The sequence below is a fragment of the Saimiri boliviensis genome, chromosome 1 (assembly GCF_048565385.1).
Source record: "Saimiri boliviensis isolate mSaiBol1 chromosome 1, mSaiBol1.pri, whole genome shotgun sequence".
Lineage (NCBI taxonomy): Eukaryota > Metazoa > Chordata > Mammalia > Primates > Cebidae > Saimiri > Saimiri boliviensis.
The window spans coordinates 225,732,458-225,756,830 of NC_133449.1; the positions used below are offsets into that span (position 1 = coordinate 225,732,458).

General features: G+C 40.0%; 1 protein-coding gene across 3 annotated transcripts in view; it reads right to left on the reverse strand.

Moving 5' to 3' along the window:
- The window catches only part of VCAN (versican), a 107,275-nt gene extending 84,000 nt beyond the window's left edge, over positions 1-23,275 (reverse strand). For 2 of the 3 annotated variants that reach the window (XM_074384085.1, XM_010340685.3), the window contains exons 1-5: positions 22,753-23,257; positions 11,214-11,289; positions 4,477-4,851; positions 1,239-1,413; positions 1,027-1,154 (exon numbers count right to left, since the gene is read on the reverse strand). In XM_074384085.1, the coding sequence (XP_074240186.1) occupies positions 1,027-1,154; positions 1,239-1,413; positions 4,477-4,851; positions 11,214-11,283 (748 nt within the window). In that variant the 5' untranslated portion in view covers positions 11,284-11,289; positions 22,753-23,257. Of the gene's footprint in view, positions 1-1,026; positions 1,155-1,238; positions 1,414-4,476; positions 4,852-11,213; positions 11,290-22,752 lie in introns of all 3 variants that reach the window. The other variant, XM_003920784.4, reaches the window with a different exon arrangement.
- Between the last annotated feature and the right edge of the window lie 1,098 nt (positions 23,276-24,373).

Consider the following 24,373-nt stretch of genomic DNA (forward strand, 5'->3'; position numbering starts at 1 on the left):
CTCGCTCTGTCACCCAGGCTGGAGGGCAGTGGCGCAATCTTGGCTCACTGCAGCCTCCACCTCCTCGCTCAAGTAATCCTCCCCTTTCAGCTCCCCCCACTCCACCCACCACCCGAGTAACTGTGACTACAGGTGCACGCCACCACACCTAGCTAATTTTGGTTTTTTTGTAGAGACATGGTTTCACCATGTTGCCCAGGCTGGTCTCAAACTCCTCAACTCAAGCAATCTTCCCACCTAGCCCTCCCAAAATGCTGGGATTACAGGTGTGAGCCAGTTACCCAGCCCCCTGTGCGTTTATAATAAAACTGCACCACACCCTTTAGGTAACGTTGGTACTGCTGAACTCAAACTGGTCTTTAAGAATCTCTAATTCAGGCAAAGGAGAAATGACAGTGCCAAAATCAGACTTAAGCAACTTAAAGCAAGGGCTATATCTTAACTGACTTCATATCTGTAGCAACTGGCAGAGTACCCAAAAAAAATTACAATAGGTGATTTTTAATTTGTTGATTGATTTAATGTATTGATTGGTTGAATGAATGAAGGATTGCTCTGAATATTAGTGTAACAAAATAAACAGGAAGGGAAACTTGAAAACCCCTGCTGGGCTAGTTTACAGAGATATTTAGTTGAGCTCTGGGGTATGTGTCAGTACTTGGATTCACAGTGGATTGTCATCACACGATTTTTATCTTATGCTCTCACCAGAATAGGTACCACCCTTACAGCTTTCTATTCTTAATGCTCTAAAAGTGTACTGGAAACAGTCCAAGAGCAGCATGACTGTAAGAAAACCTGCCATTAACTGAAGACATTTCTAACCTGCATAACCATTTACACGCTTCTCCTTCCCTTTCCACTTTAATTTCGGCTTATTTTACCGCAAAATCATCCAGTCATATAAACAAAATGCCCCCGTTTGGAATCCAAACAAGCACGAAGACTTGCTCTATTCCAATGCACTTCTAGTCTTCCCTCAATTTTCTCAGTTCATATGAAGATATAGAAACTCAAACATCTTACCATCCAGTTGATCCACATAACAATACACATCATAAGTTTCCTGGGGAGAACGGAATCCATAGGTCCTGACTCCTTCCTTTCCCATCATATCTCCATAACAGCCTTCTCGGGGAGTCCGGATGGGATATCTGGGGAAACAAATGGCCAGTTAGTGGCACCTTCTTCTCACTCTCAAGTTAATAATTAAGGCCTGTGGCCCCCAGACCCCTTACCTGACAGTCTGATCAGACAGCCAGCCTGCGTCACACTGCTCAAATCCATCTTCATAGGCAGCGAAGAGCTGCTCTGGAGTTGCTATGACCGCCCCAATGTCCAAACAAGCCTTCTGAGCAGCCTCAAAATTCAGTGTGTACCTGCTGGTTGCCGCCCTATAGTGAAACACAACCCCTGCAAAAACAACAGCAAACAATTGCTAGCCTGTTCAAATCTCCCACTGTACTGTGCAAAATTTCTCATTGGAGCAATGTATCAACTTAATTGGTTACATAGCAATACTATCATAATTATTTACTTTTACTTTATGCAGCATTATGCAAAATTACGTTGATTTGAGGGGCTCCAAAAATGCCATTCATCTAGGCATCCCATTCTGCTCCATCAGAAAGTTTTCTAGCGGATCTCCTAGGTGCAAGGAAAAGATTTAAGTCACTAAATCCCAGTACTTTTCCTGACTGAAGGCAGCATTCAGACAATCATGGGAACACCAGATACCTAAAGGGAGTAGATTCTGCAGAAGACATAAAGACCTAAAGGGCCCACAAGATCAACTTCTACTCAGGACTTTATCCAGGGTCAACCCAATAGATATGCATGAAACACTCACTCATCTCATGAAAATATTCACTAACACCACTTCCTCCACATATAAAACACTGAGAGACAATGTACTAGAGTGGAAAAGACCCTGGACTACTTATGAGTGAGTAGGCTTATTCTAATTCCTAATTTGCTCCTTAGTTTTATACAAGACCAGTTCTCTGAGCTTTAATTTTCTGTCTCATAAGGTGGAACTAAAATTGTGTGTGTTATTTGATTGGCGTGATCAAATTAGGTCATATTAGGTCAAATTAGGTAAAGGATTTAAAAATGCTGAGTAGGCCATCATGTACCATTCAAATGTTTATCATCTTCTTTACCTGACCAGCATAATATAGGGTCTCTGCTATGACAGGTAACATGGATAATTTTTATCCGAAAAAAACCTGAAGTAAATTCTTCCTAGTAGAAACTTCTGATACTTGCCTCAAATTCCACTCTGTTGTATTTCAGGGATTGTTTAAACTAGTGGTTTTGAACTGCGCTCCAGGACTCAAGAAATTTTCAAAGGGATGAGGATAGAGCAGGCAAGGGGGTGGAGCTCTGGACCCTCTCTTCCCATGTCAACAAGAGTCTCTCCATTTTTAGCTGGAGTAAATATGATGACTCATTTTGCAAGACATCAAAGTGGATCAAACTTACGTGCCAGAGAAGTCATGGAAAAATAGAAATTGAGGCAACTGGGTCTTAGGAATGAGATTTTATTAAGAGTCATCCCATTTAAGAACACTTTTATTTGTTGTTATTTGGAATAAATTGTGGTTTTCAAGATCTGTGTCACTCTTCTTATCCCTAGTAATTTTCTGGGATTTACAACAGTCTATCTTCCACAGCCTGACTTCCAGCTATTAAGACTGTCTCCCATGTGTTTATCCTTAGATCGTCTCTGTCTTCCAAGGTAGGTGTGTGCCAGCAAAATAACTACAGGGGAAAAGACTATCCATCTCATAGATAAGTACCTCTGATCAGTGCCAACACAAAAAGACCTGCACAGGCTCTGAGTAGATAAAATAACAACTAGCATTCATTTTCCCATTTCTGACATTTTATGACTCAAATAGGAGTTTTTGCAAAAACAAAAAAAAAATAAATGCCGATTTGTACCTTTATAGAATCTCTCTAAAATTGCCAGGAAATATATATGGTGCTATCTGGTGAGTATAAGAGATAGCTTGAAATGATCTCTAAGGCTTAAGCAAGAATTTGAATAGATTTAGATTAGTTTTATGTTGATCAAAGCTCCAAACAGTCTTCTTGGTAATTAAAAATCTTCCATGTGCACTGAAGATTGGCAGTAAAGGGGCACAAAGAGGCCTCCTCGACCAAGGCAGGGAACTTCAATCTGTACAAGTATCTGCAGTTGCTGGAATAATTTGAAGACCCCATGGAGCTAAGGAGATTAAGTGGAGGATTTTCATTGTTTCAGGGGGGCAAGGGGCAAATTCATTGCTAATTCTTTAATGATGAAAAATTGTAAGAAGTCGTTAAACTCCTTGGGGGATTTTAAAAAGTGATATATAAACAAAAGAGAGAGAAATCATAGCAGTGGGGCTAACTACAATAACTGATAAAAAGGTTAGAAGAACCCAAGGTACTTAATGGATGCCTGGACAACATAACAATAGATTTATGGAAGGAAGTAATAGAATTTGAATATAAAAGGGTATTCAGAAAGTTAATGCGTTGCATCTGAAATTCAGAGTATTTCCTTTTGGCTACACAAGAAAGACTTTTAATAAAACCCTTTGCATATATTTCTGAAAGGTAAATATTTTATAGGGAAATGGAGGATTGAAAGAGAATCTGTTCCATCGTGTCTGGGTATTAGAATTTTGCTTAATAACTTGCCAAAATATTAGGCTTCCAAGAGCTATGGCATTACGTGTGTACCCAATTAAAGCAATTTTTCTTTGCTTTGTCTCCTACCTCAAATTCAAATGACATAAACCACCCCTGAAAAGAGGGTGAAACTAACATGTCTCACTGCAAGACTTAATGGATAAGAACTAGGATGTTAACCTTAAAAAATATACTAAGTTCCTGTTTTGATTCAATTCAAATATTTATTAAGTCTTGGCCTTTCTATGACACTCTGATATGTAACATGGTTTTTATTGAATAACTTATTTCTTCAACGTAAGTTAAGATAGAATTTCTTAAAAGCAAACTCAAACATTTTAATAATCATATTAAGAGAGAAAAAAGGGGGAAAGGATTTTCCATGCATATATATGTGTGTGTGTGTGCGTCTATGTATGTACATGTGAATACACACATATGTAAAAGTTTTTAAAATGTAGATTAGCTTTTAGAGTCTTGAAAAAGAATCACTGATAAGTCCCAACACTAAAGTAATCATTATTCAATTATGTGTCATGTCTTGGAGTATTTGTGATTTTCAGTATACAATGCTTTCCTTCATGGAATCAGTGAAGTGGCTGCCAAAAATGCACCTGCCTTGACCTTTGAATGTATACCAGTTCATTTTTGGTGAAAGACATGAACTATTGAATTGACGGGTGTTTTTCCACTCGTCCAAACCCCAAACAACAGTTACTTCTAAGTGCTTTTCACAACACTTCTGAACCAGACGTCATTGTTATACTACACTTTTGCAGATACTAAAAGCCTTACCATCCACAGCCAGTGACACCGTGTCTTGGGTGTCATCAATCCCGTACATGACATCACAGCGGTAGTGGCCTGCATCACTTGCAAGCAGCTTGACCATGGTGAGGGTGGCATCGCCCACGGGCTCGGGATGTGTGGGCATGGACACTCTCCCTTTGTAGTCCTGACCAACCTTGATATTTCCATTTTGGGCCACAAGGATAGTAGTCTCTTTCAAATCTTTTCCATTTTTGTCCACTTCAATCTTAGACCATTTGATTCGGAGAAATTCACTGGTGTTGTAACTGGGTGATAAAGTAGGCATCGTTGAAAAATGACAAGGTAGGCTGACTTTTCCAGAGAGGGAGCCCCTCACAAGGGGGCTTTTCTCCACTTTGACTAGAGGATAGAGAAAATAACAAATTAACAGTCTTTAAAAACCCAGACTGAATCTATTCAACATGTGAATGGATAAGCAACTCTTAAAATAGTTTGATTACATCTTCAACATGTGAAATAATTAGAATGACTTTATATAAAGAGAATAGCATACAATTTCAATGATGTTTTACAACAACAGGGATTAATAATGCTCATTTCTATGTATAGAAATGTGGCATCATTCATTGTAAAATATTTTTTAACTTAGTGTTTAATATGAACAAACTAAGCAATAAAAAAAAGGGCAAGCATAAGAGCTCAAGCAATTAAGGGCAAAGAAGGGTGGACTAAAATCTGTAGGGCAGGTTGAAAGGACAGGACCAACGTTAGGAGGAACAGCTGAAAGATGACAATTATGTCTACAGGTCAAAAGACAAAAAATGTTTGTTACAATAACTGTCACATTACCTTAGAGGAAATGAAAATAAAATTCAAAGAGGAAGTGAAAATTAAAAAGTGCTTCATAGGATTGGAGCCAGGAAAATGTTAACATTCGCAGGATGCTCTTTGGTCCTGTGTTGGAACCAAAGACTTTCGTAATTATAACGAATGCAGCTACCATCAATTTGCAATGAGACACTACCTTCAATTATACACTAGAGGGAAGTTGGCTTCTGTTCACCTAACCCTTCTAAAATATTTATCTGCAGAATATCCTTTGTTTAAACTCTCAAGCTTTTAATGATAAAGAATATATTGACTACAGTTTCACACCATTATGTGCAAAAGAAATGTTCTCTCACTCTTACAGGAATCCATCCCTTTCTCTCCTACCCTCCTCCCTATCTTCCAGCCTCTATTAATTAGGCTAGACAATGTATTGGGGATAATGGAAGTTGTTAATGCACAAGCAATGCTCACTTCATGAAAATACGGTCAACGAGTTAATAGTAGCCTCTAGGTAAAATGAAGTAATGATTTTTAACCAATGAAATGTTGTATATTTAACACTGTGCTAGTGGTCAAACATTGGAAACACACATCTCAACATGGCCGTGCTTCAGAAATGATATCATTCTCATTGTAAACACTGTGGATTCAACTGAAGAAAAGTCATTTTTAAAGTTGCAAGAAGATATTATGGAGATACAATACCCTTTAAGAAAAAAAGACTCTCTGTTGCTAAAAATTAAAATTTTAACCTGCTGGCCTGTAAAATCTTTCACGTGATACAAATAAATCCAAAATCATTAATATAGTATTGTACTTAATGTACTTACAATAGAAATCACTAATTTATTTCAAATGTATAATAACCATTGCTGTCATGCATTTGTTTATTATTTTATTAATCTACATATAGCTTATCCAAAGTAGATTTAAGGCACTTAATGCAATTAAATAAAAACAAAGTGAAGTGTGTTATTAGCCGTACTAAATTATCCTTTGAAATACTGCTAAGACTATTATCATTTTGGAATATAATTGCAAGGGAATAATTCCACTTTTAATGGTCTCCTTGGCTTACAAAGTAAATTCTCTAATTTAGCTCAACCTTAAAGTAAAACTGGTCCAATTCCTTACTAAGGATGTTCCACTGAGAGGAATGACAAGCTCCCAGATGACTGGTGAGAGACCGGGTCAGAACACATGTCCCCTGACACTTAATCAAGGAATCTTTTAGCTCTGGTGTTCTTCTTCTGCCCCAAATTAAGCAAAAGAAGTGTTTAATTACTATCTGAACTAAATCTTTTAGTAATTTCATAATCTTTTTAAGAAATTCATAAAGTTCACAGAGGACTCTCTGAAAGTACCTTCTACCTATTTCACATTCCTTTAATTTGGACCTAATTAGTGAGATGATAATAGCATAAAGATATGGTTCTAAGAAGAGAAAGAGTGAGAATTTTGTGATCTAAAAATCTCCAATTTTATATTCATCATATGTTCTAGAAAATCTCATCTTCCTTCCTGAAGTATTATTTAGATGACTAACTTTGCCACAAATAAAGTACTATGTTTAAATGGAAAAATAAACAGCTTTATCATCAACTTCAATTCTGGTATGTATTTTGAAACACTTTATTACCTCCTTTAAAATTAGTTTAAAATAACTGTCTTCCAATTCTTTATTATTTCTTACCAAGTTTTATTTCTCATAACAATTTTAAGAATATATGAGCAGTGAGATTCAACCCAATCTATTCAACAGAGAGGTTTCTGAAACACAGAGTATTGCTAAATAGCTGTGCTGTAAAGAAAAGGTATGTTGGAACAAAATAATGTTAAAAAGGAATCTGCCAACGGCTATTTATTGTTCTAAATGTTTATATATATAAGAAAATTAATAGCTTTGGTTGGATATAAATATATATTCATGTGAATGCAATCTTAACAGGATCAACAAAAAGCTATGTGGTCAAATCTTTTGTGTATTAAATCTTGGGTCTTAATGCACTGGGTCACGAAAACAAAATTCACTAAATCTAAATATTTTAAGAAAGAAATTCAGTAGTTCAGAGTGTAATGTTTATAGAGTATTCAAGTTTAAAAGAAATCTGCTACCTGCAGGAATTGGTCTGAAATGCCTGCAATTCAAGTAACGCAAATGAATCCTAATAAAATGTTCACTGTTACCAGATGGTTTGTGGTCCAAATGCATATAGTAAGGGAGAAATCAGTAAATAATGAATAATCAAGTACTCCTCATTCTCTGTCAGTAGATTCTTTAGAGTAAGAATGATGTAAATTCCATCTGCACAATTTGAGCAAACACACACACAGACCTTGGCCAAATAAATGTCAAATTGAGAATATGGGTATTTATCACTCTTTCAGGTGACAATATCACTATGTAGTTCATTCACTAATTCATGACTGTGCATGACTGTTTTCTCTATTAATTAGGCTAGACAATATGTTGGTAATAATGGAAGTTGTTAATGCACAGGCAATACTCGTTTCATGAAAATATGGACAACAAGTTAATAGCAGCCTCTAGGTGAGACTACTGTTAGGGGAACATCAAAATAATTAAGCCAATGGTAGAGAATCAATGATTAGGACAGTTTATAAGATAATATAATGTGTATTGTTAAAGGAAATAGTTCTTCCTGGGTTAAAATAAAGACAATAACAATAGACGAGGTGTTCATTTATGTTAGTCGTTGGCCTCTTCCATGACTGGAAATAAACACAGAAAACCTTAAGATGTTGATGTACTGACTCAACAATAGTTACAACTGTGTTTTCCTCTACAAACCCAGAAAATCTGTTTTATGTGGATTATATATTTGCAAGTTTCACCTCTCATATAAAAAAATTCTCCTGAAATTAGCCCCAAACTAATTACATCTATTAATAGTGATCATGGATTTACAAAGAATCAGTACAGACACGCAGAAATTACTCAGTGCTGTTGACTGTTACAATTGTTTCTGTAAACACTGTAAAGCAGCTATACCACGAGTTGTTCTTCATGGCATGAGTTCTTTCTTTAAGTGGAAAGTCTAAAGCTGAGCTGAGGGATGGTCACCTGCTACTTTCCCTGTAAATTCCCTTCCAATTCTCCACATCCAAATGCCACTCTCCTTTTCATATTCCTTTCTCCATCCTCGCTGGATGCTGCTGTCCTTTCCACTCTGTGACTTTCACCTTCACCTCCCAAAAACTTTGAGGAAGACAACTCTTAGGCTTTACCATCTGACTGGTGTGTCTTCATGAGCTGAGTGGTGGAGCCTGGATTCTAAAAACCATCCAGGTGGTTCACTGTGGCATTTATTTATTTATTTATTTATTCATTCATTCACTCACTCATTAGACAACATATAAAATGATTAAGTGCTGTCAGTGTGTCAGGCACTCTGCCAGAAGATGAAAGGCCTTTTTGCAGTTTACAGTAGTCTACTTGGGAAGAAAAGCAGTAACTTATCCCAAGAGCATGGTAGATATTATTATATCTGTAGCAGCACAGGCAACAAGGGGAACATGGAGGAAGGATTTTTTTTTTAATCTATTTGTTATTGACATAGGATCTCACTTTGATGCCCATGCTGGAATGCATTGGTGTGATCATGGCTCACTGCAGCCTCGACCTCCTATGCTCAACAATTCTCCTGCCTCAGCCTTCCCAGTAGCTGGAACTACAGGCCTGAGCCACCATGCTTGGCTAATTTTTTAAAATTTTTGTAGAGGTGGCGGGGTCTCACTATGTTGCCCAGACTGGTCTTGAACTCCTGGGTTCAATCAATCCTCTAACTTTGGCCTCCCAAAGTGCTGGGATTACAGGTGTGAGCCATTGCACCCAGCCAAGGAGGCGCTTGTAAATTGGCTAGAAAGGGAAAGCCAGAGGTGAAAAAGGGAAAAAGAACCATCCCAGGAGTCAATTTATCCTTGACTTTTCTCATGCCCTCACTACACACCCCATCCAATCTATCAGTAGGTCTGACTCCTCCATCTCCACTTATCCAATTCACTTCTTTCTATCTCTACTGTCACCTGATCTAAATTACCCCACTTCGTGCACAGGCTACTACAATAACCTCCTAGATGATATCTCTGCTGCTACTCTTGTTCTCCTACAATCAAATCTGTATAGATTATCAAAAATTGAATATGTAAAACATTCATCAATTCACATCTTTCTTTGCTGAAACGCTTCAATGCTTCCTATTGCACTTGGAATAAAATACAGACTTTTTTAAAGGTACAATGTTTCATACAGATTAGAAGCATAACGTGGTGGTAAAGAAGGCACACCCCCAAGAATTGGTTCATCTCCTAGCTTTGCTTCTTACGGGGTATGGGCCTTTGAGCATGCTGCTTAGCCTCTCTTGGTACATCAATTTCCTCAAAAGAATACATGGGTAATGAATGTTTCAATGAGTTAGTGTTAAGCACTTAAAACAGTTCCTGGGTCATATCGAGTTCTATTCAAGTATAAGGTGTCATTATTATTTAGATGAGTTGGTTTCTGCTAATCTCTGTCCATATCTCCTTCTTTCCCCTTGATCACTACTCTACAACTACAGTGACCTTTCTGCTGTTCACACACACTATGTTTCTTCCTAACTTACAGACAGATCTTGGCTGGCTGGTTTGTCATCATTCTCATTTCAGTTTAAACGTTATTTTCTCAAGGAGGTCTTATCAACTTCCTCCAACCCAAGTCACTCTCTATGATTTCATTCTGTTTTATGTTCATCAATTTGAAAATACCTGGATTTTTGTTTACTGGTTTATTGCTGGTCTCCTATAACTAGAGAATTAAGTTTAATGAAAAATAGGCCTATCATGAGTCATCCATGGGTATATTCCTGGATACCCAGAATAACATCTGATACAAAGAAGGTATTCAAAAAATATCATCAATGAGTGAACAAATGAATGGATGAGTGGGAAAATGGATGGATGGATGGATAAATGAATGGATAAACAAACAGATGGAAAGATGGATGGACAGGTGAATGGATGGATGGATGGATGGATGGATGGATGGATGAACAGACGAATGGATAAATGAACAGATGGAAAGATGGATGGACAGATGAATGGATGGATGGATAGATGGATGGATGGATGGATGGATGAATGGATGGATGATGGACAGATGCATGAGTAAATAAATGGATGAATGAATGGGTAAATCAATAGACGGATAATAGATAAAGTGATACTTAAACTTTAGCAAAAGGAATTCATCTGGAAAAACATAAAAGATGAGTCTAAAGCATAATGTAAGTATGAAGAAGAAATGGAATCTGAGTCTGGAGAGGTACACTAAACAGAAGCAGATGAGTGAAACTGTTGGATAGTATCTTTCTTCAAATTCCTTGATACATTACCTTGAAAGTATTAAATAATAAACTTGGAATTATAGCAACCTCATGAGAGGAATATAAAATTTTAAATTAAAAAACTAGGACACATGCATACCCAATTACTTTCTTAAGAAAGAGAAGAAAAGAAAGTAAAGGCAAAAATATGGTTGTCAGCTTTCTCTTTATATTCTCAACTCTTTTCAAATTCTAGCCTGCTGGGTGTTTAATAGTGTTTCCTTTTTTACATAGGAAAGTTTGAGGAATACTGTTGGAATTTTTAAATATGCCCAATACCATATGTGAGCTTTTTTGCAGAGCCTGAAAGTAATTAGGGAAGTTACTGAAAGTCCACTTGCATGTTTAGCACCCTACTTATTATTTTGTTTTGACTTTATTTAAAATCAATGTTTTTAGTCCAATAATATTTTAGCTAATAGTTTTCAGCACTTAAGAGATTTTTTAAATCAATCTTTTATTCCAGTGATTCCACATTGCCATTTCATCCTCCAGGACTCACATTTTTATTTCAATTAGCAGCAAATAAATTGTTAGCACACTCACCTTTGTGTAGCGCATGGGTTGCTATTAAAGTTGAACACATCCATAAGATGCTCTTTATATTTATCAACATCTTGGCCTAGAAATGAAGAAAAACACAAAGTAAATCACAAGCACTCAGGTTTATAGCAGGTAATAAATCACACACTTTTTGTGCATTGTATGTAATAAGAGCACAAGAAGTAGCTCCTCTTGGATTGTAAAAACAGGAGGAAACCTGTAAAAGCAGAAGTTATTTTGATGCTTTAATTATTAGTTTGAATCTCATCCAATGCAACGTTACCAAAACCATTCCAGAATAGTTTGGGAACATATAACAATGTGGATGTGTGTGACAACCACAAGTGGGTAAGCTGTAGAAAGAACAATAGAGACCACTGCTCAATTAACTAGTGGCTAGGAGGGGGCACATAGAGAAATGGGTGACCGCGAAGTCTATTTAGAAACAGAAGGCTGATTATAATGAGCAACGGAAGATGGGGAGCACTAGAGAGAGATGTTGAAAGAAAAACAGCTTCATCAAGGGTAAGGTGAGAAGGAATCAATTGGTGGTTCATGCACCTAATACCAAAACAGAGAATAAGGACTTCAGCTGGCTTTCTAAAGCGCAGACTCCATGTAGTTTCTAGCTGGCTAAACAAACAAAATAAATGTATTATAAGGAGGTGTTAATTACAAAAGTGACCAGTTCTTGCCATGAATTTTAAAGTAGTACCAATAGTCCTGAAGTCTCAAGAGTAAAGAATGAAAGAAAATACCCTGTACTGAGTCAAGAAACTGCCCTGGCTTTGCCATTTAATTTATTGCATGACTTTGGGAAAGACATTTAACAATCTGGGTCTCAGAGTGATCCCTTCCAGGGCCAATTTCAAGGCAGCTGTAATTATCAGGAGAATAAGTACAAGTGTTGGGGGACCATCTAGAAATCAAAGTGCCAACTTCCAGAAGAATGGCAAAAGATTATTTGGTCTCTATAGTTGTGCCCTTCTTGGTGGCATTTCGAACTATTCTATAATAGCCACCTGTTTCTCCTTTCTAACACAACTCTGGTTCCATTCTAGTTGTAATGGAACCCTCAGCCATAGAGGATCCTGGGTCAAAGCCCAGCCCGAGGGATGATCCTGATATCCTAAGTTAATTATAGTGGTCCCATATCCTTTTCCAATGATTGGGTTTGGAACAGTATGTGATATAGTTTTGGATAGTGAGTTGTGAGGGGATCTCTTCCTCTAGGGAAGGGCCCTTGGGAAAGACAGATTTATCCTGAGAAGAGATAAAAAGGAAGAGGTGGTCAGTTTTCTTCCCTGGATATTATCATGCTGGAATATTTCTGCTGGAATTGTTGGGATCATGGGATTTTGCATCCATGAGTGAATGAAATAGTCTCTGGAAATGAAGCTGAGAAAGAATCAGCAAAGGCAAGCCATAAGTCCTGAAGAATTAGACCTAGAGTAGACCATGCCTTTGAACTTCATTTTATGAGATTATAAATGGCATTATTGTTTAAACTCAATAAAATTGTGACTTTTTGTTACTAGCTGAAAATATCTTAACTGACACATATATTTTAGTTGGGTCTCTCAATAACTTCCTTGGAAAATAAATTCCATATTATTTGGCAAACCTAGATTGAAAGAAGCAAATGCTGAAATCAGTCATAAATTATGAAACTGATCCTGAACACAAATTGGGCTTGGATTTGTATAGCATTTAATTCATTAAGATTTTTTCTTAATTTTTTTTGCATTTGACTTCTTTATATATTTTGAAATAAGGATTAGACCTTTTTAAAACAAAATTTTAAAATTCTATAATTCTAGATACTTCCTGAAGAGCATTTTTTAAATTACACATTATACATCTTTTTTTTAAAATTGGATGTTTAATTCATTATACATTATACATCTTATACATAAATATAAATATACACTATACATCTTATATTTTCCATCTATAGACCAGCTGATAATTCACAATAAAAAGCATACAGTTGATAATCCTAAATTAACCTTGATAATTAAGTTTGTTATTTATCATATAATCACTAGAATATGCTAATAGACTTTGTTAACCACTCACTGGGGAATGCCATAATGTTTCTACATTTCTGGATTTCTTATAAGACAGCAGAGCAAGCATGAAGTATACACCTGTATCTCTATGCTAATAAAGTATTTCAAGGAAAAATAAAGGTATCAATTGCACAGTCAAATTAAAAGATTGGATTGCATCATAAAAAGGTGTTAAAGAAAATCCCTTCCATGAGTATTAACCAAATCCAAATAAGAACCCTTTCTTTAATTGTACTTATAAATAATAATTTCCTACTTTCCATCAAGAAAATGTGTTCTCAATTTTTTTTTTTTCAGGAAATCTTTATAAGCATAATTTTAAAAGTCTGGGCTCCACTGTCAAATAGCCCAGAATTCAAGTTCTGCATTCTCCACTTATATTCTTTGACTAGGTAAAATACTATATCTCTCTAAACCTCATTTTCTGTAGCTACTTAGTAGTGAAAATTAGTACTTAGTGAAGTGATCATAAAAATTGATAAAATAATGTATGTAAAATAAATCTCAGTGAGATACAATATATTAAGTACTCAATATTTATTATTAAAATTACTAATTCAGACTTTCTGCAAATGTTCTAACAAAGGTTTCATATCACTAAGAGTAAAAAGAATAGTATTTGAAGCTCTTGCATCTGAAAATTATAAAAATTATAACCTAGGTTACCACTATAGTAGCAATATACACTTTATGCTTAGAATAAATTGTCCTATAACTTACTGCTATGTACTTCAAATCATTATCTGTAAACATGTCTAATCTCCTCTGTAGAACAGTAGGCTTCTGGAAGGCGGAGCTAGTACTTTATTCAACATAATAATTCCCACAATATTTCTTCAGTGCCAGGTTCAGAGTAGATCCTTGAGGAATGTTCGCAGACCAAATACATGACCAATGCCTCTATTTACTACCGAGAAACACATCTGAAACTCAGTGCCAACAATTCCTTAACACCTGAAATATTTTTGAACACTTTTGAATCTGTCTACTTGAAGATTTGTCATGACCCAGTAATATAATGTTCACCAATATCTATAGAGTCAAATCTCATTTTTAAAAAACGACGGGTGTCATCCTGACCCAGGAAACGATCTTCTGCAACTGCGTTTCCTACTCAATTTAAATACTCAAAAGTCTAACTCTTTGTGTCATACTTAATCCTTATAAAATATTTAGTTTTTTGCTGGGGAGGGGAGAATGGTCCTCCATCTACATAGGCATAACAAGCATACGCATCGCTTTCCCTAAGATTACCCTCAAGACTAGGTAAGAATACAAAGAAGAGATCAGATATGCTTTAACTACATTTAAATAAGTTGCATAAATATGTTTGAATAAGTTACTCAATTTAAAAATTAGAAGGTTTACACTAAATATCAGATCTCTAACTTCTTTCAAAAAACCAGAACGTCTAGCAACACTAAGTCTATATTTCAGCTGGCTGGTCATGAGCACTAACCAAGCAATAGTCTCTCCCCTTGGGTCTGTGTGCTCAAGGCCATTACTCCCCTTCTTAGTCTCTTATCCATTTCCACTCCAAGCCTGGCCCCTGTAGTAACCTAAGTTTGCAACCCTTGAATTAAAGGATGATCATTTGCTTCTATAGTAAATATATCAGAGGGCTTTATTGACTTTAGCTGCCCAGAACTACATTTCCATTGCCTCTTCCTTGGAGTCCAAGGCATTCATTCCATGTCTCTAAATTTCTCAAGGCTAGATCCCGATCCTTGGTCATTAAGTTACGTCTTTTGTCTTCTACATTTGACCTTATTAAATGGAAAGCTTTCTGAAGCCTCTGTCTTTGTTTTAGCACCACTCCAAATCTCTATTTCCATTCTTCCACTTTTCCATGTCTGCTAGTGATAACAAGTCTGTCTGCCTGGAAAGACCTGGGAGATATGAGAGCCAGTGCCTATATTTAGCCTTCTTCTCCAGTGAAGTCATTGAGAAGGGAAGAAGTCATTGAACAATCCAGGTACAGGGTACTGAGAGTTTTCATTGCCTAGGATACATAAATGACAAGGTCAGTAGAACGCCTATCCATGAGAAATGTCTGCAAGGAGGATAAGGGACACTCCAGGGATGGGCAGCCTCAGAGAGAAAGCCCAGATTCTATTAAATAGATATTTAGTATTCTCCCTTGATTTGGGGGAAGCTCAGCTGGCAAGGTGACCTGAGGACACAGACACGGTGGTTTTGTCTACCATTCTGCCCATTCTGCTAATTAGTTCCCCTAGACAACCAACTCTCTAGGATACTTCAGCTACAAAGTGGATGTAATGAGCATCACGCATCATAGTGCTCCTTGGTTCTTTCTCACAGAAAGAGTCATTGTAAGGCAGAGAGAAATCACATGATTTAGATGTGAAATTTCATAAATTTGTTTCATACAAGTAATAGCGTCATGTGAATTTATTACTAACCTGAAACTGGATTCCTGAACCTTGACGTGGCTAAGATTTTCACGTTGTTGCACCTTAGCACTCCTCTGTTCTCTACCTGGTGAACTCCTTTCTCATCACTCTACCTAAGACAAACTGTACTCCATTCCCTTTCCTACGCTCTATTTTTGTCATAGCACACATAGCCATTTTGCATATGGGATTGGGAATTGACTTTCTCTACCTACCATGGTAAAAGTTTCGACAGAGCTGTCTTTGATGTTTTGTTCACTCCTGTATCCGCAATGCCTAGAACACTCAATACATATTTGTTAAAGGAATGAATATATACCCATTTTACATAGTTAGATGTATACTATATAAACAGTTTTGTAGTTTATACAGTAGATTTTGTAGATTACTTTTTTCACTTAAAATACAATATATTTTGGAGAATGTTCCAAATCAGCAAAAACAATTTTTCAGAAAAAAAAAACAAAAAACCACGTTATTTTTGACAGTTGCATAGTTTTCCATTAGGTGGATACAGCAACTTCTATTTAAACAGTTCCCTATGATGAGACTTTACACTGTTTCCAGATATTTGTTCTTAGAAGCAATGCTGCAAAGAACATCCTTGTCCATTTGTCTTGAGTGACATTGGTACCAATATCCATCCATATAATAATATCAAAAGTAGAATTGCTGGATCATAGAGTATATACATCTTTTAAAAATTTTTGATAATCAAAAAAATGTGATAGCCAAATTATTTTTTTAAATGGAGGAACCTACTTACATTCCCACCATAGTATATGAGAGACCCAGTTTCTCCGCAACCTGGCCAACATAAAACTTGCATCGAAGTTTTTTTATTTTCTTTTTGCCAGGTATGGTGGCTCATGCCTATAATCCCAACACTTTGAGAGGCTGAGGTGGCTGTATCACTTGAGATCAGGAGTTTGAGACCAGCCGCCATGGCCAACATGGTGAAACCCCATCTTTACTAAAAACATGAAAATTAGCCAGGCATGGTGGTGGGTACCTGTAATCCCAGCTACTAGGGAGGCTGACACAGGAGAATTGCTTGAACCCAGGAGGTGGAGGTTGCAGTGAGCTGAGATCGTGCCACTGCACTCCAGCCTAAGTGACAGAGTGAGACTCCATCTCAAAAACAAAAACGAAAACAAATTTTTTTGTGTGTTATTCCTCTGATTGGTGAAAAAATGGTATAACATATCACTGGTGTTTTAATTACTATTTATTTAATTATGGATGAGGCTGCATGATTTTTTATATAATTTTAAAACTCTATATCTATTTCTGCCACTACCTGTATACAGTATTTGCTCATATTTTGGTAGATGTGGACTTTTCAAAGTTATTTATAAAAGTCCATGGAATATCAAGAGTTATTAACTCTTTATCTCTCAGGTGTCATAAATATTTTCCAAATGTGTTATTCACTTTTGTGTAATTTAATTGTTACTTAGTCAGACCTATCAATATTTCCAAGAATGGCTACTGGGTTTTATGCTTTGCTTGGAACAAGTTTCTCTATTCCTAACTTATTTTTTTAATCCCATGATTTTCTTTTATCATTTTTAAAAGTTTTCACCTACATTTCATATTTAATTCATATTAAATTTCTTTTAGGATGAGAAATCAGGCAGAGACTGAGTCTAATTTTGAGTGGACCCGTCAATTGTCCTAAAACCATTTGTTGAATAATTCTTCTTTTCCACTGAATGTCCAAGTTCATTTGAGTCAATTTCTGGCATCTGTCTTCCAATTAATGAAACTAAACAATTTTTACAACAATATGCCCCTCTCTGATTTATTTTATAGATTTAGTAGGAACGATATGGCTTGGGTAATGTGGTTATTATCAAAATTATAGAATTAGATCAATTTGAATCCCACAGGCATATTATCATCCCTTTTCTGTACAGTTTTTCCAATTAGTTACTCTTTTGATCTTTATAACTGCATATTCATTTAATAGATTGTGACACTAAAGGTCCAAATGTAGTATCTTTACTTGGTTTCCTCGGCTGGTGAGTCCAACTCAAACTTTCTAATTTCAAGTCTAGTGCTCATTGCACTATTCCTCAGGTAATATCATATCAATAATTTAATAATAAAATGATTATAATTTATCACATATATGTGTTTATTGTGAAATATGTAATCTTATTTTATAGAAATGAACACCTCTTAAAATCCTTGGAAAAATGAGGTAGGATGTATATAGATATGGGAAAAAGTATATACATTTGTACCCTTTTATAGATGGAACATCTACCCAGAGATGTTTCAGGAAACAGAATTGACACATTAAGCAAAGTTTCTTTATACTGACCACTGAAATACCTCTAAAACATTCAATGGTAAGAACTTAGCAGTGTCTAAAAACCCTGTACACACACACACACACACACACACACACACACACACACTTTATATCTATGTAATTTACCAAGTCTAGGCTAAAAGAGGAAACTGCAAAAAATTCACTAATTGAAATGGAGCTTGGCCAAGGCATTCAATTCTAATCCCCCTTTTTCTGATCCCAAATCAGTGAGAGTACATGCTTTGTGTTTTCTGGTGAATTACAGACCTATGTAACAATCAGCATATTTTCTCAGACCAGAGCCAGCAACTCCCAACAATGAGTGTTTGTCAGTCCTAACTGGTTTCTCTAGGTGGGTGGTGAAAAAATAGCCTACTACAGTCATTAATTCTTTCCCTTAAAAGAATCATGTGTCTTGAGAAGTTCTGCTCCATCACAGGGCAATAGCCCATTTTAAATACAGTGTTTACTGATGTTTGTCCATGAATGTCATCAACAGAAGTGTTTAAATCTCACCAGGAAAGGAGGGTTTAGTTGCCAGACTTTGGGAGACAGAGTTAGTTGACCTCTGTGCTTTCAAAGGCTCTGTCAGTTAAGTGATCAATTATTAACTCCAAAGTATTTAAGCCTAATAATATAACAAAAGATAGAACAATGGATAGTATCTTAAACATTAATCATCGTCACCTTTGGTTTAGCTACTTAGGTCCTTTCCAAGCAGAATTTATCAGTGTATAGATACAGGTATTCTGGAATATCAAAGGCATCCTCCTCTAGTTTGCAAACACAGGGAAAAAGAAGAAACTGGCATCTGTAAACCTATGTAAATCTGGGGGGATTCTTTTCAAACGTTGTTTTTTGGAAAACAGGAAATACGATTGAAAACCAACTCTGTGTTTATCTACCAAAAGAAACAAAACTTTGAACTCTAACATAAATCCTAAATGATTGTCTTGAATCTCATCCCTCTTCCTACCTAATCTTCCCACAAGAAGATTCAGGACTGTGGACTTGGTAGTGGAGAAGTAATTGCTCAATCACATTGGAATCCATTGGAACCCTTTGCAGTATTAGTGCTGGCAGACAATAGAATTCTAACATATTTCTTTCTTTACTTAGAGTTCAGAACAAGAAGTCAGGCTCTTGGAGACCCTCTCCCTGACGCACTGCTCTTAACATTTCCAAGTTACAAACTGGGAACCGCTGCTATCTCACAGCACTAATTGCTACTTCCATTAGTACCTTCCTCTTTTTATATTACACTCACATCTTATTTTAGGACTTTATATGAACATTTTCAGGATGAGTTTGGCAAAATCGTAAAGAAGTACTTAACACAATTAGGTCACAGCTTTTAGCAGACAGAAAAAGAAGTGGATGTTAGCCTCAGAATCTGAAGCGATAGATTAAAACCCAGTTCTTCCAAGATAGAGCAAAATGGGAGGACTTAAAATGCAGCTCTGAGTAGCTGCGTCTCGTTGGCGCCAAGCTTCTCCAGGTCTTCAGCTCAGTCACTTCCTAAACAGGTGCTGAGCTTCCAGTCCCCGCCAGGTCTCCTCACTGACACGCAGGGACTTCAGTTACACTCGCAGCCCTTTCACATTTGCCCCCATGAAATTCTGTTAGTCTTGTCGAACGGCAGTATTTGCCATTCTAGGCGAACTCCTTATGACAGTCTGGAAAGAAATTAATCTGTTAATTGACTAAAAATGGTCTTTAGACTGACCCGACTGTATTTAAAAAGTCAACAAATGAAGCACAGTATAAAGTCGTCTCATTTTTCTGCCAAAGGTTGCTTGGAGTAAATGTTAACCTCTCCCCTGTCTCAAGGCAAAAACACCATGCTCCTCCTACCACTCCCAAGAAGCAAGAAAAGAAAATCTTAAATAGCCTTTTAAGAAGAGTGTTTAGCGCGGTCTGGATGGAGGTCGGGTCAGCTCCAGCTGCGGCCGGCCCCGAGCGCTGGGTGCGCTGCCACTTGGCTCTCTCCGCTAAGCTGGGCCCCGCCTTCCCCGCCCCGCCCCCATGGGCCTCGGTGGGTGGGGGCCTCGGCTGCGCCGACCGCCCGTGCGGCAGTGCTGCTGTCTCTGAGCCCAGGAAGTCACACCCGTCTCGGGCTGGAAGCCGGAGCTCCAACCCACGTGGCGGCGGCGGGCGAACCCAGCCGCTGCGGGGAGCGCCTGTTGCGGGTCCTCCCTTGGCGCGGGCTGAGCGAGTCGGGGCGGCCCCCAGACCCAGCCCCCTTTGGGCGGGGCTGGACCACCTCCGCTCCTCTAGTTCTTTCCCACCCTTCCACCCCGGCTCGCCTCTGCTGTCGCGTTTGTTGCCGCTGGGAGCGGAAAAAGACTATCCTAAAACGAGTCTCGAGATTCAGACTCAAACCCGGAAACAAACCCTTCCGGTCTGTTCCTGGCTGTTTGAACGTAATCTGCCCCATCTCCGTTCCTTTCTTCTTACCCTCCCCTCCGCAGTCCTTTTTCCTTCCACTTTCCTTCCTTCCTTCCCTTTTTTTTTCCCTCCCGCTGCGCGCCTTCCATCCACTTTCCCGTACGACGCGCGCCATGAAGTTGAGGAAGTTTAAGTTTTGGATTAGGAGCCCTTCTTTTGCAATATCCTGGGGCGGGGTCCTAGCGTCGGGTTCAGGTGGTCAGGGGTTTTGAAAGCACAGCATTTGTATTATCTTTCTTAAAGACACCCAGGGTGGCGCGTCAAGACCTCCGAAACCTGCTCCACCCCGGCCATGTGCGTTCTCCCACTAAGCGGCGAACTCGACCCACGGCGCCGCGTGCGTTCCAGCCGACTCGCGGGAAGGCGCCGCTGCACTTTGCACAGACCAAGACATTTTTTCAGGGTCCTCCAAAACCCTAGATGTACGCCGCAGATTGTGGAGTGGAAAATGAATGACTTCAGGGAAAACTGGGGCCTTCCATCCCTGAACACAAGGTTGTGAAAGCGGCTCGCTCGGTCTGGGGGGACTCGTTTTTCTGCACCCGTGTGGGGCTTCTCCATCAGGGGGCGCCCACACCCGCTGCAAAACTCCCAATTCCTAGACATCTAGGTTCTGCAAGTCCTAGGCGCTGAACTGGGGGCAGATCCGAAGGAGCGCACCGCCTCCCTCGCTCCTCCCTCCCTGCTGCCTTGGAGGACGGGGAAGGCCGGGATTTCACACTAGCCATTCATTTGTCAGTTGTGGGGGAGGGGTCGGGGAAGCCAGAGAGACAGAACAGAGGCTGGGAGAGGGGAAGGGAGGCAGAGAAGATGGAGACAGAGAGGGAGACACAAAGATGAGAAACGAGACCCAAACAGAGAGACTCCGCCTCGGTGTGTGAGCCGCAAGGCAACTCTCCCGGCGCCGCGTAGATTTCTCCCCCCTTCCCGCAGCATCTCCCAGGGACATGCAGGGCTAGCCGGGACGCAGTTGGATTCGAGAGCAAATAGTTTAGGCTATGACACTATTTTTCTACCCTGTTCTCCACTGCCTAACACCCAGACCGCTCCACGCCCAGTGACACAGACCACGAGCCAGGACAACCCGGATGCCCTCGGTCCACACGCAGCAGGGATGTCGCCCTACAGCGCCCACGCCTCTGCAGGACGGTGGGACGCTCCAACCGAGGATGTCCCCCGGGGCTCCCGGCACCCGCGCTCCGCTGCCGCTAGACCTGCCAGTAAAGTTGCTCAACTAGATCGGAGAACTAGGAGGGGGTGGGGGATATGTAAGGAAACGGAGGACTCCTGTAGTCTGGGCGAGAGGACTGGACCCAGAGGCCCCTAATTCGGGTCCCCTAGCCACCTTTGTCTGCAGTGCGCTCTGGGTGCCGGTTTGTTTGTTGAGATGGGAGCGACAGACCCCATTTAGCTCTTCAGGGTGAGAAAAAAAAAAATCTTGCATACCCCTGCCGATTCAGAACAGGGTTTTCCCGCCCAGGGGCCTCCCAGTCCTCCGCGGGGCTCCAATAACCCCACCCCCCATCCTCTGCTCCTTCCCTTCTGGCCCCTGCGCACCGCGCACAGGACAAAAGAACCCAGGGACACCGGGAGAGAGCCGTGACAGTCCCCAAGTCGCCCAAGAGACACGGCAGGGATCCTGCACCTCCCCCGGCCGGACCTCCGCCCAGGCTGCTGGCGGTCTGAAAGGGTCAGGTCCGCACAGGTCCCAGGCTGCTTGGGCGCCGATCGCACTGTCAGGAGCTGCCCGGGAATGGCTTTCCAGGAACACCAGGCACTGACCACACACCAGGGGCTGGGAAACCAGGTGGCCTGCACCGAGGCGCCTTCGGTGACTTGTTTGTGGGCAAGTCTTGGTAGTCCCCATTCAAACTTTTGCCTCGAGCGTGTTAAGAACAAAAAATAATCAAAGTGCCAAAGGTCCCTCTCTTCTCTCCACCTCAAGAACCCACTACTTTTCTATGATTTCTCTACAATTTATTCCCTCCCTTCCCCCAATTCCGTTAGTCATTTTACCCCCACTCCACCCTGGGCTTCTTTTGTCTGAATCTTTTTCAACACCGAGGTCCCTCTGTATCCCTCTCCCCAAAAGCCCTTTTGAAAGTTACCTGCATTTTTTAAAAGCCTACATTTTCTTAACTTCCCCTTACAGCTCCTTGCCTTTAATTAAAGCCTTCTACCAATTGCAATGTACTTCTTTTTTCTAAGCTCGCGCGTTTTTTCTATAAGTTGTTTTTTTTTTTTTTTTTTTTTTTTTTTTTAGGGGGGAACAAAAGAAATGTGATTACCTTGGAAGGCGGCTTATTGCAGTTTGGGGGGAAAATTCACCGCAGCCCTACGCGACTTGACTCGGCGTTGCCCAGGCGGGTCACATAGGAAACGTGGTGGCCCGGGGAAGGGTGCGGAGGGTGCGGGACGGCGCTGGTAGACGCGGGAGGATGCGGGGCTGGCCGAAGATCCTGGTCCCAGCTCCTGTCCACAACACCTAATATTCTCGGCTGTTGCGTCCGCGCGCCTGGAGGTCTTCCCCAGAAAGGCTCGGGGCAGCTCGCCTGCAAGTTCAAATGCGGGTTGTGACACCCATCATCATTATATCACTGTACCGTCAGCGCCGAGGAGGAGACTCAGCGAGAAGAAGGAGGAGGGAGAGGAGGAGGGTTCATTCACAGGCTCCAAAAGCGCTCCGCAGCTTCAGCCACTCCTAAGAGCCCAGGCTTGGAAAGCAGGCGGAGGGGTTGGAAAGGCAGCTCCCCGCGCCTGCGGTAGGGACCGCCTGCCTCCCTCCCCAGGCACTCCCACCTCTTAGCGTTTCTTACTGACAAGAAGTACCAATCGGCTTGGGGACAGCAGCACTCCCCATTCAGGGACTCACTCAGTAACGAAGCTCTGCTCTCGGAAACCACTGCCCTCCCACTCCTCCCCCACCCCCATTTCCCCGCCCCCAGTGCAGCTAGTTCTGGGTTAGGGGAAGGGAGCCCCCAGGCTCTTATGGGGCAGGCCAGCAATAGACAATTGAGTACACTCAATTCTTCTCGGGAGCATACAAAACTGTAAAATCAGCAGAGAACTTGGTTACAGCGTGTTTACACGCCCACAGAGCTTGCCTGTCCCATCAAAGGGAAGTGTCAGGCTCAAGACTCCGGCCAACCTGAAAGACACACTCAGAAAACGAGATCCTTTGGAGACCAAGAGGGAAAGTGTAAGAATTCCCCACTGCACTCCCAGGGAACTGCCCGATGGGGAGCCCAGCGTCATAGCACCATCCACAATGACCCTGGTAATAAAGGGCTGGACAGGAAATTCCCCCAAGCAAATCCCTTGTCGGATTCAAAGAGAATCCTTTCCTCTGCCACAGATCTCTCCCTACATAAGTCTAGCTTCTGCTTTCTTCGTTCTTCCTTTCAGTCGTTCAAAGAATATTTGACTATTTTCCTGAGTAACAGGGACACCTTGGAAGTATCAGTCACCTTTCATGCTGTTCTGGAAATAAGACCATACTCTTTCATGCGTTTATGCGATTTTTTTTCTTCAGTCAGGCCCACCCCACTGTGTAAACAGCATCAACACACGGAAGCGTCCCCTGCATTGTGTTACAGAAGATTTCCAATAGGACCTCACAGAGCAAAGGGTCAAACAGTTGACACAAAGGATTTCTGTCCCCTTAGAAAAGAGAGACTTTGGATTTTCCTTTTCTTTGAAGTGAGGTATGAGTTTATACATAGGAACAAAATAAATCCAAGGTGCACATCAGTATAACACTAGGGACACTAGAATGGATGGCAAACTTTTCCTTCTACGCAAATATGAAAGTATCCTCACAATTCTCTCTGAAGCCTCTACTTAGAAAATTATATTAAACATAGGGCCTCAGAACAGTAGTGATTAATGATGAAAGCCAATTTTTACTCT